This window comes from Poecilia mexicana, unplaced genomic scaffold (genome assembly GCF_051168715.1).
Source record: "Poecilia mexicana isolate PSO_F unplaced genomic scaffold, ASM5116871v1 scaffold_8, whole genome shotgun sequence".
In the NCBI taxonomy this organism is placed as follows: Eukaryota; Metazoa; Chordata; class Actinopteri; order Cyprinodontiformes; family Poeciliidae; genus Poecilia; species Poecilia mexicana.
In genome coordinates this window covers 5,968,321-5,983,534 of record NW_028263377.1, presented here as the reverse complement: position 1 = coordinate 5,983,534, position 15,214 = coordinate 5,968,321, and the positions used below count along the sequence as shown (strand labels likewise).

The 15,214-nt window shown below is 39.5% G+C and overlaps 1 protein-coding gene across 1 annotated transcript; it reads right to left on the bottom strand.

Moving 5' to 3' along the window:
• Positions 1–8,280: 8,280 nt before the first annotated feature.
• Positions 8,281–14,527, bottom strand: LOC106923459 (uncharacterized). Its single transcript, XM_014996489.2, has 3 exons — positions 11,755–14,527; positions 9,918–10,003; positions 8,281–9,676 (listed from the first exon to the last, which is right to left on the bottom strand). The coding sequence occupies exons 1-3, from the start codon at positions 13,991–13,993 to the stop codon at positions 9,575–9,577; spliced, it is 2,427 nt and encodes an 808-aa protein (XP_014851975.2). The 5' UTR covers positions 13,994–14,527; the 3' UTR covers positions 8,281–9,574.
• Between the last annotated feature and the right edge of the window lie 687 nt (positions 14,528–15,214).

The window sequence follows — 15,214 nt, the reverse complement described above, 5'->3', positions numbered from 1 at the left end:
AGTTGCGCTCAGTGTCTTCTTCAGAGGTTTTTGTGTCGTGTACTTTTGTGGTTCTTGATGAGGCGCCATCACAGGTGAGGGGAGGGACAGGTTTTTCCAATTTGTTTTTTTTTGACGCAGTGCAGTGTGAAAGTGAACCACAGCACCTGAAAATGTAACAGATGTTGCGATTTTGATCCCCAATCAAACCTCGTCTGCTGGACTGTCAGGTGTGAAAACATTCTTAATGTAACATTTTAACCTGCTGCCATGTTTAACTGAATGTTACAGTGTTGGTTTATGATATTTTAAAATATAAAAATTCATAATAAAATAAATATGGGTAACACTTTATTTGAAGGGGGGTGAATAAGACTGTCATGACACTTTCATAAACATGACATAACACCTGTCATGAACATGAATAAGCCTTCATGATTATTTATGACTGTTGTCATAAAGCGTCATTCGATAAATTATGACACTTTTAATACAAAGTTGACATTATTCAAAATGTCTTTGTTAGGACAACTTGACATTAACCAAGAAATCATTGCTGATATAAATTTGTTATAAAAGTATTATTGATTGCACTTTAAAAATTAGGTAACTTTATGTTATTAAAGGTAAAGTTTGAACAGTAATGATTTCCTGGTTAATGTCAAGTTGTCATAACAAAGACATTTTGAATAATGTCAACTTTGTATTAAAAGTGTCATAATTTATCGAATGACGCTTTATGACAACAGTCATAAATATTCATGAAGGCTTATTCATGTTCATGACAGGTGTTATGTCATGTTTATGACAGTGTTATGTCATGTTTATGACAGTGTCATGACAGTCTTATTCAACCCCCTTCAAATAAAGTGTTACCTAAATATGTCTGAATATGTTTCCAGATCCCAGATGACATTTAAGTTGGTCTAACACAAAACTTACTCTACTTTATGCTTAATATTTTCCAGATTTCGTTTCTTAACTGTTCAAAGGCATTGTTCTTGGAAATGTGACACAATGCATTAATTCCCAAGATGCACTGTTACAACAAAGAAAAAATTGGGCAAACACTGATTAATTTACTTTACGTTCTACGTGTAGAAAAGTAAACTTGGTTAAAAAAAAAAATGCCATTAAGGTCATTTTTATTTTCAGGACCACAATGCTTTTTGTTCTGAATGCATAGACTTGTGCAAAATCATGCTGACTGCAGCTAAAATTAGCTGCTTTGGTAACTGTTTAAGGTTTCACTGATGACTAAGAAAAATGCAGTTAAAATGGGAGCTTTAATCACAAACTACCCCTGAGACCTGTATGCAGAAACTTATTTATGTAACAGTTTGTCTATACCTCAGTACAAAGCTCTTACACAGGAGAGATATATAGCAGCACATATATATATATATATATATATATATAAGCTATGACTCATGTTGTTTCACTTGAGGGGTTGTTTCATAATAACAGATTGGGGAGGTTTTTGCATTTGGGTGTATGATTATTTTCAACGTTTGACGTCAGGGGCGTTACGTTTCTGTCCCTCCTCATACCCACTGCATCAGACAGAACTTACCTGCAAAACCACAATCAGGCTTTTTAAATTCTCTCTTTTTCTCAGACATAAATTGTCGCCCACTTATTAGAGGTAATTCATTGCCCAGGCACTCAGACTATTTGCGAGGTAGAAGTCAGGAACCTTCCACCCGATTCCCTCCTAATGCTTCTATTCTTGGACCATGAACTACGTCACACTGTTTCCAAAGCGACGGTTTTGGGAGTGGGAGTGGGGTTGGGGCACAGGGTGGGCAGGGGGGTTTTAAAGGGAGGATGGGGAACAGGAGTTATAAAATGCTCATAAAGCAAGTGATATATGTCAGTGGAGACGTGCCAGGAGAACATGGTGTGACTGAGGAAAATGGCTGGAAGTCTCACACGTCTTGTGCAACGTTATAGTTATAAGTCTAAAAAAAATTGGGAAAATGGCTAATTATGTACTTTTTAAAGGAACATTTTAGATATTTTTTGTAGTGAGGTTCTGGGAAGTTGTTACAACTTTCTACGCCAAGTAAGGAGGAAAGAATATCACAATGAGTTTTGGCTAACGGCTAGCGTGATTTACCCTCGGTTTAGCTGCCATTGAAAAGGTTCTAAATCCATTCATCACATTGTTATCTACATGTATATCAGTTTAAGAGGTAGTTTTGAAGTGTGTTGCTATTTTCTGAGGCAAAAAATGTTGTGCGATATTCTGGTAGTGGCTTCCAGACCTCAGCGGCTACTACTCTTTAGCTTGGATTGCCATTTTGTCAATAGCCTCAATAACTGGATGTTCCTGTCCTGCTGCAGGTCTCTTCTGTTGTTTGGAAATGATGCCGGGAAGACTGGTAATTTATAAAAATGTAAAAAACATTTTTGTTTTACATTTTACTTTGACCTGAATCAACAACCACTGTATTTTGTGGTTGTTGCGAGTTAGCAACAACCACTTGTACTCCACTTGTTTTCTTACAAGCAACTAGACATGACGAAAAGGGTAGTTTAGAATTTTCGATGAAAATTTATGCGAATGTATTAATAGTAATAATTCTTTAGATGTAGAAAGATATGAAAGGCTAACAGTTGAGTTGTGTTAGGCTAGCAAAGCCTGCCTAGCTGTTAGCCTCCTGTCTAAATTGTTATCCTTCTGCTTAGCTGTTAGCCTTCTCCCTAGTTGTTAGCCTTCAGCCTAATTGATAAGTCCACTGATTTTTATTTAGAAAAGTCATATTATCCCTTTAACCTCATGACAAATTACTCACAAGATGGTATTAACTATTTTGAGGGAATTCTAAATGCCACCAATTTAAGCCATACCACAACGTTACTTGGGAAGCTGGATATTTTTGTTGATGAATGTGACCTTTAACCTGAAACAAACCACACCGGAATGGAATTTAGAAACCGTATCCTCCCATGGTATTGTAATCGTGATATTTGAGGTTGAATTGAGAAGTCCAGCAGTGAGTCATTTTGTTGCTGTTTTCAACAAAACTGCTAACAGTCATAATGAGTCATTGATGAGTCACGCAAACCCAAAACAAGACACTTTTCATTGAAAAAAATATTCTCAAGAATCTCCCTCCTCCCTTAGACACACACACACACACACACACACACGCAGACGCACACACACACACACACACACACACACACACACACACACACACACACACACACACACACACACACACACTGCATGTCCTCTTGATATCTAATGATGTCTTTTCAGTCTTGTTGTTGTAGGACTTGGGGATCTGGGAAGTCACATGCTGTTTTTGTCAGTGAATTCTTTTTCCATGCAACTAAAGGCTTTTCATAACTGTAGCCGAGGCGCCACTGTTTCACACACAGTCCATGTCATTCCTTTAAATCAGTGAACTGGAGCATGAGCTTTAATTTGGGAGCAAAACCAGGCAGAAATTCCAGTTCATGCATGAGATTGGGGTATCAGGGATGGACTGCGCTCTTGTTTCCATGTCAGGTGGGCAGATGGGGCAATTAAACCGTTCGGTTTGGGAACAAAAGCTGCAGAAAAAGAGAGCATGGCTCAAAGCGGTTACGTAAAGCATGATGTGCAGTTGCATAATCTGTTCATAATCAGAGGCAGGTCCATATATAGATGGCCCAGTTTCCTACTGGTTCATTCCAGCATGACAGTGGCACAGTGTCCTTAGCACTACGGTTCACCTGAGGCAGCCTTGGCAAGGCTTTCATGTTCTTGAACAGCACTTTCTAATTATTTCCAGTCAGGAGAACTGAGTCTGCAGCAGGAACACGGCCAGTTCTTTGGTTTCTAGTTATTTTTTATATAAAGATTGATTTCAGTCGTCAATGTTAAGAGTTTAACTGACTACACATTGGAGACATCATTTGCTGGGAAATCAGAGCTTTATAAATAAACTGCAATGAGCTGAAAAAGTTAAAATATAAGAATAATAATATGAAGGCATGCAGATTTAACATCAATGTTGTGTGGAACACCATTCATGTATTTTGTCGTCCACAAATCTTGTAGAGTTTTCTATAATTTTGACCTCCACATCGAAAGCAACTGTAAACAGAACGGCAACGAGTGATAATCCTGTTTATCTCTTGATTGGCTGCTATAATCCTAGGAGAGATTCCTATTATCCTGCTTACAGTGGAATCATCAAACCTACAGATTGTGGTGTTGCTGCAGGTAATACCTAGAAATACATAACTTCTAATCTCTTGTTTGGTCATAGTCGGACAGAAAGTCTATAACAAGAACTTTTTGGCTTAACATTAACCAAGGATGTGATCTCGTACTTTTACAGGATATAATATCCGAGTGTTGTTGCATGCAGTGGGGAGTTTAAAGGGTTTTCTTGAGATCAGAGCAGGAATGGCGTCATTCCTTTAAATCTGAATAACTCGAGAGGCGGTTCAGCTGCAGGGAAGCAAACCGTGCAAATAGGGCTTTGAACAGTTGGTTGCAAGAGCTTAACCCAGACTGAACTGCTCCCATGATGCTCAAAGCCAGCCTCCCAGGCCGTTAGCCAAGAGGAAAGAAAAAAAAGACATTTCAAAGCTCAGAGTGTGTAGCAGGGAAATGATTCGTCCCGGAGTGAATGTAGAAGTTTCTGTAACCTTAGATAACCCTACTTATCTACTTATTCGCCTTTACGTGTCCTTAAAAATCCTACTAACCTTATATTTGATGAATGATGCAGAAATACTTATGTAGATTTAAGGGTATGGTTCAAGCATTTGCATATTTAGTTCGATTCAGACCCTGAAACTGATGTTATAACCGTGGAATGGCAGCAGCATGGCAAAGTAACTCGTTATACATAAGGGCGGTAACTTCAGCATTTGTGTCGTAATCCATTGAGGTATTGATAAAACTCATGGCAACTGTCAAGAAGGTAAGAGCAAGTCTTCACGTTGATTGCCAGGGTTGCACAGTGCCACACTGTTGCCTTCCAACTAGAAGGTATTGAGTTCAATACCTGCATAGAGTTTGCATGTTCTCCAGGTTCTCTCCAGGTACTCCAGTGTCCTAGTTCAGAATCATGACTGTTAACCGGTTGACTGGCTATGATATTGTCCTTTGGTATGAGTGCGTGCTTCTGCGTTCGTTTGTCCTGTGTTTCTCTGTTTCCTTGTGATTGACCTGTAACTTTTTCAGGATGTACTCTGCCCTCATCTCTCGCCTAATGACCTCTGGATGAATGGATGGATGGATTGTGATTGCTAGGTCCCACAATTGTTAATTCTGTTCTCTTTAAGCAAGAAGTTGCTGGTCTTAAATCCCAGCTTGAGTTGTTTCTAGCTAGTGTTATTATGTTCTCCTGGTGCATGGTGGGCTCTCTCTGGGTACTCCAACTTCCTCCCACGGTCCAAAAACATAACTATTGGGTTAATTAGTGTCTCTAAAGAGTCCTGGGCGGTTGGGCCTAAACGCTGAAATTGGTTTTCGTTGTCATAGTTACGTGATGAAAATCGTATTGTTTTGTTCTCAGCTTGATGCCACCCACTGCTTCTTGTCACAACCCTCCTCGTGATCTTCCTGCCCCCGTCTGCATGCAAAATGATTGTTTGACTGATCAGAATTTTGTAGTTGTGTTTGTTTATGTGCAATTGCCCCAATTATTCAACTTCCAGCAGCCAGTCTTTTCAGCCAGAGAGAAGTTTGAATGGTTCTGAGGAAGAATTGTCAACATTTGTCCATGGAAGATGATAACAGATTTTTCTGGAAGATGATAACAGATTTTTCTGATCGTCAATAATTACTGCCTCCTCCTCTGAACTTGTGAACACATAATAGTTGGCCCTCTTTGCCAATTCTGCTGTGATTACTATATTGTTGTAAACCACACATATTACAAAACACCATGACCTTCCTGCAGCAGGAGGGGCTGCACAGCAACTGTGTTTTGTGTATCTTGAAGGGTGTGTGCAAAAACGAATGTCCCGCAACCACCTGACCGCACTGTTCATCTTTGATTCTGGGCCCTTAAGTAATCATTTGATGCTTGAGTGTTGAGTATATGGTTTCTTGTCCGGTGTGTCTCTTTGTTGTCCTTTGTTATTCTAGCAGCTCTTCTGGTGTACCTTGTCTCTTTCTGAATGGCCTTTAGAAATAAAGTATCTTTCTTCATGTAAAGTCCCAATAATCTGTTGACTTGGTATTTAGCAAAATGACAATGAAATTAAGACAATTAAATCGTTCTTCTTCTCAGAAAACAACTATATACATTTAACCAATGAGCTTACAGAAGGTATTCCAAGAAAAACACTATCACCAAGCGGCCTTTGAACAACAAAAAAAAACGTATCCACATTAATTTGTGTGGCTTCTTTGTGTCATTGTTCACTGTTGTAATGTGGGATAATGGAATTAGACAATTGAGTTTTCATAGTGTAAGAATGGGAGGTGGGAGTGGAGGACGGGGGAAGGGCGAGAAAGCGAATGGATGGGTTTGTTGAGGACAATGGCTCAACTGAGCGAGGCTATCTGAGGTCTGTTTATTCTGTCCTTACCTCATGCTCTCACTACCCACTGTTTGTTCAGACTTTTTTATTTTTTACTTCAGCAATTCAAGGAGAAGCCCAGGCAAGTCAAGTGTTCAGAATATGTATATTAATAGAAAATATGTAGAAAATATGTAGAAAATGTGTAGACTTTCTCAATATCTTCTCTTGGTAGTTGGTTAAACATTGACGACTACAGCCAAATGAGCAACGCTGCTCCACTTCACTATGTCACAGTACAGTTGCCCTCGGTGTGTGTAATGCGGTATTGCTCCACACCTTATTGCTGCGTCGACAGTAATAATCAACCTCAGCGTACTTGTGTCAAAGAGGTACTTTTCAGTGTATCTTTAGATTCCTCAGGTCCTTTATTTTACTATTCTTTACATCAGAGGTTCCCAAACACCCCCAAACGGCGTTTGGTTTTGGGGTTTTGTTTCTTTTGACACCCAACGGACGATGCTATAAAATATGTAAAGAAACACTGACATAAATTTGCCCCTTTAAGATGTTTGTGGCACTTGTAGCCTTTAGTTTTAGGCAATAAATAAATAAATGTGCAAAGAAAGAAGGTGCCAGAAATGCAGCAAAGTTTAGTTTAATGCAGAGCTAATGATTCATTTAGCTTCATGGCACTTCTGCCTTCTTGATGGAGAGAAGGAATGAGTCACCCGTCACGTCTATTAGCTTGCTGACATCGGTGCAGATGTGATTCTGATCCCTTCTCCCGCTGCTGATGTCACAGCAGTCACTGTCCCACTCTCTCATCTGCAGCCCCTCACAAAGATCATGCTATTTATACACTTTAAACGTGGTACAACTCAACAATCCAGAGGGGGCTTCACTCATCGCCCTGCCCCCCGTGTCAGTACAACTTTTTACAACCGTTTTTGGATAGAAACTTGTCTATCAGTGGTTTTATGTGTGCTTCTTGTCCGAATTATATTAGAAACTCCATCTTTACGGTAAGAGTCATCTAATGAGTGAGTTCCCACCAGAAGCCCGGTTCATGTTCCGTACACGGCGACCCTCATAAATGACTCAGCGTGAAGAAGTCGCCGCCCACATTCTGCTGCAGAGTGATGCAGCCGCTCAAATTTAGCACCTTTTTCCCGTCTTACGTATGGATGTGACATAACGTGAACCTGGTGGCTATAGATTTGTGAAATGACTCATCACTGAGTCAATTACAGCAGTTATGTAACTACGGTAGTTTCTCGGTATGTGAAAAGTCTTCCTGTGAAGCACACATCTGGACCGTCTCATGAAAATAAGCTGTTGTCATTCATTCATTCATTCATCCATTCATCTGCTGACCTTAACATTTCAACTGTGATGCTTGTATAAGTTGACAGCCAGAAGCCCCAAGCCTTGGTTGATGTGAATTTTTGAAAAATCTTCTGCTCTGTTTATGAGAGAACACTGGCCTCTTGTGGATGTTAATAATATTACCTTTCTGCTTTTAAAATTAGTTGTTTTTTATTGGTCTGATGTTATGTTGTGATTGCAAATGTCTTGTTTTTATTAGCTGTACGTAGAAAATCATCATAATGGAATGAAAATATAGACTTTCAAACATCCATTTGTGTGTAATGAACCTATATAATGTTAGAGATAAACTTAGAGATAAAGTTCCTATAATGATATTCAAATTTAATGAACGAGTCTGAACAATGCAAACAAGTGTGAAAAAGCTTTAATGAAGTAGTACTAAAATATGAATAAATGTTGAAAATAATTAGCATCCAGCTAATAGTTTATAGAAGTACTTTAAATCAAGCTGCTTTCAGTGTCTTGCAAAACTTGCATCTCTTTTGCATTTTGTCACATTATAGTCACAAACTTCAGTGTGTTTTATTAAGTATAAATGAGTGTGCATATAGTGTGAAAAAGTTTAAGGAGTATTATTACCTTTTCACAGCACCACAGTAGCTGGGTGTCCATTTCAAATGTACACAAAATTTTGTAAATATTCTGCTAACCTCAAAAAAAACAACAAAAAAACAAATTTGTTTGCATGATAAGTCATTAAAAAACATGCCGCACCATCATCCTCCAACTGCTTCCTGCCATCATCTTCTTCATGGTTTACGCCAGTGGTAACATCCGGTTGTTGATCATGTGACTCTTGATGCCAAAAAAGTGTTTCCATTGCAGTTTTATGAATACGGACAAAAAAACTCCCAACTCATCCCACCGTCAAAACTTCATATTGAGAAACAAGAGGTTTTTCTAAATTGCCCTGTTTCCAATCAAGTAAATTTATCTTTTGGAAAAATCCGATTGTAGGATTATAAGGTCAATGGAAACGCAGCCAGTAGTCTCTTGGTAAGCCTTGCATCTGGCCATATTGATAAAGATCATTTACTCGGATCTCACTGAACTTTAAAGTCTGTTAACTCTGGTTTTAACCCAAGAGAGTGTGTGTTAAAAGAGCTAAGTTGTGTACTTCTGTCTCTGGAGTTAACTTGACTGGACATCTTCATTATGGCTCAAAAAATACAAGTATAAACTTATTTTAATAAAGCCAACACACGATTTAAGCTGAAAGTATAACCAGTCCAGATGTTCCTGATGAGGACCAGATTCAATCTAAGACTCACTAGGATCAAAACAATCAACTTTTACAGTACTGTAAATGCAACACAGCCTAAAGCGATAAAAGATGAAATACTCCAACTGCTCAGTGATGTTCCTCTTTAATTGGCTGTGTTGTAAAGAACCCCCCCCTAAAAAAAACAAAAAAAAACAAAACAGGATTTTTCAAAGAATATCTGCTGGTCCTGAATAGATGATAAAGAAACATAAGTATGAAAAAAATAAATAAATATGTGCTCTGTTTACTTGCCATATACGACTACTTTATATCAAAGTAAAAATCAAAAGCATGTTTTGATACAAATACAAAGCGGAGCCCGAAGAGTCAGAAAGTGGTGAAGTTGGAACTAACACAAAGATTTCTGTTGCTCTAATTTTCCCTGATTCGTCTGTGCTGGACGGCGGCTCTGTTGCTAATTAGGATTCTGTTTGTAGTGTTGCACCACAAAGATGGCCGGCGTCATTTCTTCTCCTCTGACAGCTGGCCGTTGATCAGACCAGACTCCCAGAGATGCCACAGAGGAGCCTTCTGACCTCCAGCTCTGTGAACTTTCGCCTCCTGCTGTGAGATAAGACAGAGAAAAGACGAGGCTTTAGAGCCGCAGATAAGCAACTGCAGCTTGATCCTCTCCATTTCAGCTCTCGCTCTCAGCTGAGCATTTGTAAAAACGTTTGGACATAGTCGTTTCCTGTTCTTGTACGTGGAAGAAACATAATGGTTGAGCTAAGAACAAGAAGATTAGATTAAAGCTCATGCTGGCTTTCAGATATTGTCATGATTTTTTTATTTTATTTTTTTTCACCTGCACCTCCCCAGATTTCTTCGGATCCATTTTAGATGGAGGTGGCCAAAGTCTCTCCAGCTTTCCCCTGGACTGTAGCTTGTCATCTAAAGGAACGGATAAAGAAAAGATAAAGACAATTAAAGTTTGAAACTAATCCAAGCTTTTTGGCTCCTGTTCATATTACAAATGTTTATTAGGCCTCAGTATGTTCAGCAGCACATGGATTCCTGGATAGCTTTTTTTTTCTTGAAATGTTGCAATTCATTTGTTTATCGTGAGAATAGCAGTCATTTTAGAACAAGGCTACGTGAAATACCAAGACAAATTGTGGAAAATGTGAAGAAGCTAACCTTAGCTTTTTTTAGGTTGAACAACTTGCTAACTGACAAATATTTGAGTTTTATTTAGTTCAAACACAACATTTTTATAATTAACTTGTTTATCCTTGATACAGTTTTCATTTCAGAATAAGAATGTTTGGAATATTATATGGAAATTGGTGAAATATGAAGAAGCTGATGCTAGCTTAAACTTTTAGCTAGCCCACAAAAATAGCATGGAATCTGATGAGACACTAGATTTCAAGGCCTTAGGTTTACTGTATGTTTAAAAGTATTTAAATCAATCAGTCTGTACAGCTATAAAAAGATGTTCATAGTTCTTTAGAAATTATTTTTATAATCGGCTAAGATTCCTCCAGATTTGTGCAGAGATCTGTAATTTTTCATGTAAGCCTGGTCAAAATAAAATCTTTCATCTAAGTCCATGTCAACACAGTCTTCTGTCTGAAGCTTTCTAACATGGGCAATTTAAAGAGGAGCAAACTTTTATAAGTTTAAACACAAGGGTAGGATATTGTTAATGCAGTCCCACTTGTTGAGCATACAGTTCCCACTTTAGAACAAGATTGCCTGAGATTACTCCTCCTTTTAGGAAGAAGCTGATTTTGGCCTAAATAGAGATATAGAGGCCATAGTCCTCAACACACCCATCTATAGTCTTCCTTCTTCCTCTCTCTGTTTTATTTCCTGTATTGGTAACTTTCAATAAAAGCACCTAGTGACAAGAAAACATCTTAAACTACATCAAATTTATATTTTCATAATCTCTGTGATGGACTGGTGACCTGTCCAGGTTGACCCCGCCTCTCACCCGTTGACCGATGGAGATGGGCACCAGCACCCCTCCCAACCCCAATGGGATAAGGGTGTAAGAAAATGGATGGATGGATGGATTTTTATAATTTCCCAAAAACATATCATGCAAATTAATAATATGTCCTCCAAAATATCTAAGCTATTTGAACTCATCAATGGAGCTCTGTAGTAAGTAGAACTCCTGTTATAACTTAATGGTTTATCAAGATTCATTTTGTGTTTAGAAACTAGGATTAAAAGCACCTAATGCTTAAAATTCACAAATATCCCTATCTTGTCACACTTTTCCTGGGTGGCTATGCTGTCCATTAAAATGTAAATGTAAAATAAAGACAGATGAAAGGCCTCCTGTTGTCACTCAGCCTGCTGGCAACCACAGACTCAGATCAAGCTTGTTTCTAAAATAACTGCCCTTGACCACAAGTGACAAGGAGGACAACAAGTTTGTGATAAGACTCATTAGATAACACTATTTGATGTTAATGTTGAGAGGCATACATTGAAGAGCCAAAAGGCCTGGGAGGTTGGGATGAATACAAATGCCTGTGATTCTTAAACTAGACCTAGTCGACTGATTGTTGAAGCATCATAGAAGGAAAAGTTCTGCTGGATAAACTATTATTTTTCTCAGTTTAATGCTTGTATGTTCTCAGTTGAATTAATGTTTTATCGAACGCATCATGCTGATGCAGACTGACCTGATTTAAGCGTCATTGTACACCGATGCTTTTCTTCATCTTCACTTTTGTGTCTGTCCTCCCCATACAGAGTGCACCGCTGTCTGCGCAGTTCCTCTTCTCTTTCCTTAGCCTCACGAATGTCCTTCTCCACCTCCGGCTGCAGGGCCATGGCTGGGCGCAGCTTGAAGAAAGGGTTTTGCCTCAGGATGGGGGATCCTTGCCTTTCCTTTGTTTTACCCCTAGACTCCTCAGCATAAACGGAGGACTCGCTATTTATCGAGTCCATGCTCCTGTGCAGTCGTAGGTGCTTGTCATGCTTTGAGTAAGGGGATAAGCGCATTTTGTCACGAGAACCCCCAGTTGGGCTCTTCGATCTGAGGGTTTCTGGACTTTTGTTTCCTTCGAGGGTTGTAGAGTTGCACAGCCTCAGAGAGTGTGCCCTTGAGACCAGACAGGTCTTGAGGGAAAACATCTCAAGGCTTCGTGTGCGCTCCAGAACAGAGGGGTAAACGGGACCCTTCATTGCTGTGGTAGGGAGCTTCCTGTGCCTTGTAGGTCCCCCCGTGTTGCCCTGCTGAAAAGCCTCAAACAGCAGTTTTGTCTCCTTTAGCTGCCGGGCCTCCCCTTTGCAGTACTCCCCAGGAATCTTACCCTGGTTGACCAGCACCAGCTCCCTTTGAATTTCCTGGCTTATCTCTTTCTGCATCTTTTTTTCAGAAAACTGCCACTGGCTTTGCTGGACGGTACACGTCTTCGTAAGGAGTGACTCAAGAGAAACATCTGTCTTGAATGGAATTTCCAACACATCCGGATTATCTGCGAGGTTGAAAACACCCCCAGCCCTCTGCAAGTTCTGCCTGGCCCTGGCCGCCTCCTGGATCTGTTTCTCCATTGAAGTTTCAGCAGCTGAAAATCGATGCCCAGCAGAAATGAATGGTATTTCACCGGGCATTTCACCAGGGCTGTGAAGTGGCAAAGTTGAAGATAGCAAGATTTCACTGTAGTCGTCCAAAGACTCGTCTGCATCTTTTGTGTCGATCTGCTTGTTCTGTGCCGTTCCTGGTGGCGTCAACAAACTGGTCCTTCCTTCTGTGCCATTGTCCTCATTGTTTCCTTCCTTTGTCACATTTGTCCTCAGTTCCTTCTCCTTTGATGCACCCTCCTCTTCATATTCGTCACTTGTTACCCTCTTTCCTCTAAGTCCCCCGTTGTCAACCTCAGACCTGAACCTATCTTCTTCCTCAGCTTTTGCCGCTTTGATAATCTCCTGGGTTGTATTTGGGATGTCATCATGTCGTAGCTGCACCATTTGCAGACGCTGAAGCAGCTGCTCTCCCTGTTGGATGTCAGAAGCTATTCTCCGGTTTCCATCAACCTGCTCAATTGTTTCTTCATATTCTTGCTCAGATCTTGTGAGGATGTTGCCCGAAGATCTGGTTCCGACATACTCTTCCTTGCTACCGCACTTGGTTCTGTCCTCCGTTCCATCATTGGTAAATTCTAATGGCTCTGAAGATGTGAAATCATTGATTTTATTGAGATCAGACATTGTCCTTGATAACTCCAAGTCTCTCTCATCAAGGCAAGAAATACCTTTGTAATTTTTATCACATTCTTTTTCTTGATTAGTCGTATCCCCCAGATTTTCATCCACATCTGAATATATTTGTGTATAGTTGTCTTCTTCTTTCCATGGCTTTGGGTCATCTTCAGGCTCATCGTTTGATTCTTCATCCCCTGATGTGTTATTCCTCTCAGTTTTGTCATGGCGTCGCTCCACCAGACAAGTCGAGTCATCCGTGGATTTTTGGTCTTGATAATCCATTGGTGTGGAGTTCATGTCATTGGAAAGCAATGTGTCATCCATAGGCTCCATAGAGGGCTGCATTGTACTAGTTATCTCTTCATCCAGCTCGTTCCGTGCTGCCATTAACTGCTTCTCACCATGGTGCCTGTCTAAGCTGCAGGGATTAGCTTTTGTTGCGTCAGCTGCTTTGGTTGGTAGGATCACACCAGAATCAGCTGGTGTTGCGCTTGTGCTTCCCTCTGTTGGCGAGAAAACAGCCCTGCAGGGCGAAGGAGAAGGGGGCTGGATGAACACATCATCCGGCCCTTCGTCATCCATCAAGCTGTAGTACCGTTTGATCTGTGCAGGAGCATCAGAATGAACTTCTGCATCGTCTTGGGAATTTTTAAAGATTTCAGAGGAATTCGTTGTATTTTGGGTCATGTCTTTGGAGTCCTGATTTATGCACATACATCCATGATTCTGGGAGAGAAAGCTTGATGAGCTGAGAGATATTGTTGAATGACAACTTTTAGAAAAACTCAGAGGTTTATTGGTATTTTCCTTTTAGAGCCAATAAGCTGCAATAAAACAACAACATAAATTGTTATTGAGGTAGATAAATTAATTATGCCAATAGTTTGATTATTCTGCTGATATACAAAGGGCAGCAAACATTTTGACCATTCATAAAATTATGGTCATTGTTTCCTAAAAGTAGGAAACATCTTTTGACAAAAAAACAAAACAAACAAACAAAACAAAAAAACGAATTGAGCCATTACTTTAGTAAGGTGATGATTTTGAACAGCTGAAACTTTGCTACATTCTAAAAGGTCGTATGGTTTATTTCACGGATCTGAAAGTCTACAATCCAAAGATGGTGAACAACTTTTCTTTTAAATTACCTTCCCTTTAGCAAAGATCATGAACCACCAGTCAAGAGTTAAGATGCATGAGGTAGCATTGTTCATGAAACCCTATGAAAGATGTCACTAAACTTAAGACATTTATCTGTAACCAGACATTTACGTAAACATTCTGTCTGATGTTAAATCAGAGCAAACTTTTCCTGTTTTAGGTCAGCTAGGATTATTTAAATGTGTACATATGGTAATGCTAGAATAATAGTTTTTTATATGACATTCTTCAAATGTAAAAGTTTGCATCTACTGAAATTGCTAAACCTTTAGGTAATGTAAGTAAGCCCAGATGATGATGTCGTGGCTTTGTAAGCTTCTTGAAGACTTAAATGGAGGCAGAGCTGTGAATGTATTTTAAGGCAACACCTCACACACACGCACACACACACTGCTTCCCTGTGTGACCTCATGGACAAATCAAAGGAAACCAACTAAGGAGGAAAACTTTGGACCTTTGAAGATGTTGTCTGAAGCTAACAAGAGAGTGTCATTGTCCAATTAAACCTGTACTGAAAGGCCAACAGCCAGGAAGAGGCCATTCGATTAAAAAGCAACATAAATGTCAGATTACAATTTATAAATTAACTCAAGGCAAGGCAAGTTTATTTATATAGCACTTTAAAACAGTACCACTGACCAAAGTGCTGTACAATCACAAGATTAAACAAATAAAAATCAAAATTAAAACACATCAAAACCAACAATGCAGTGACGTAAAACACTCTATATAATACATAAACATACCCAGATTAATACAGAAAAGCAGCAT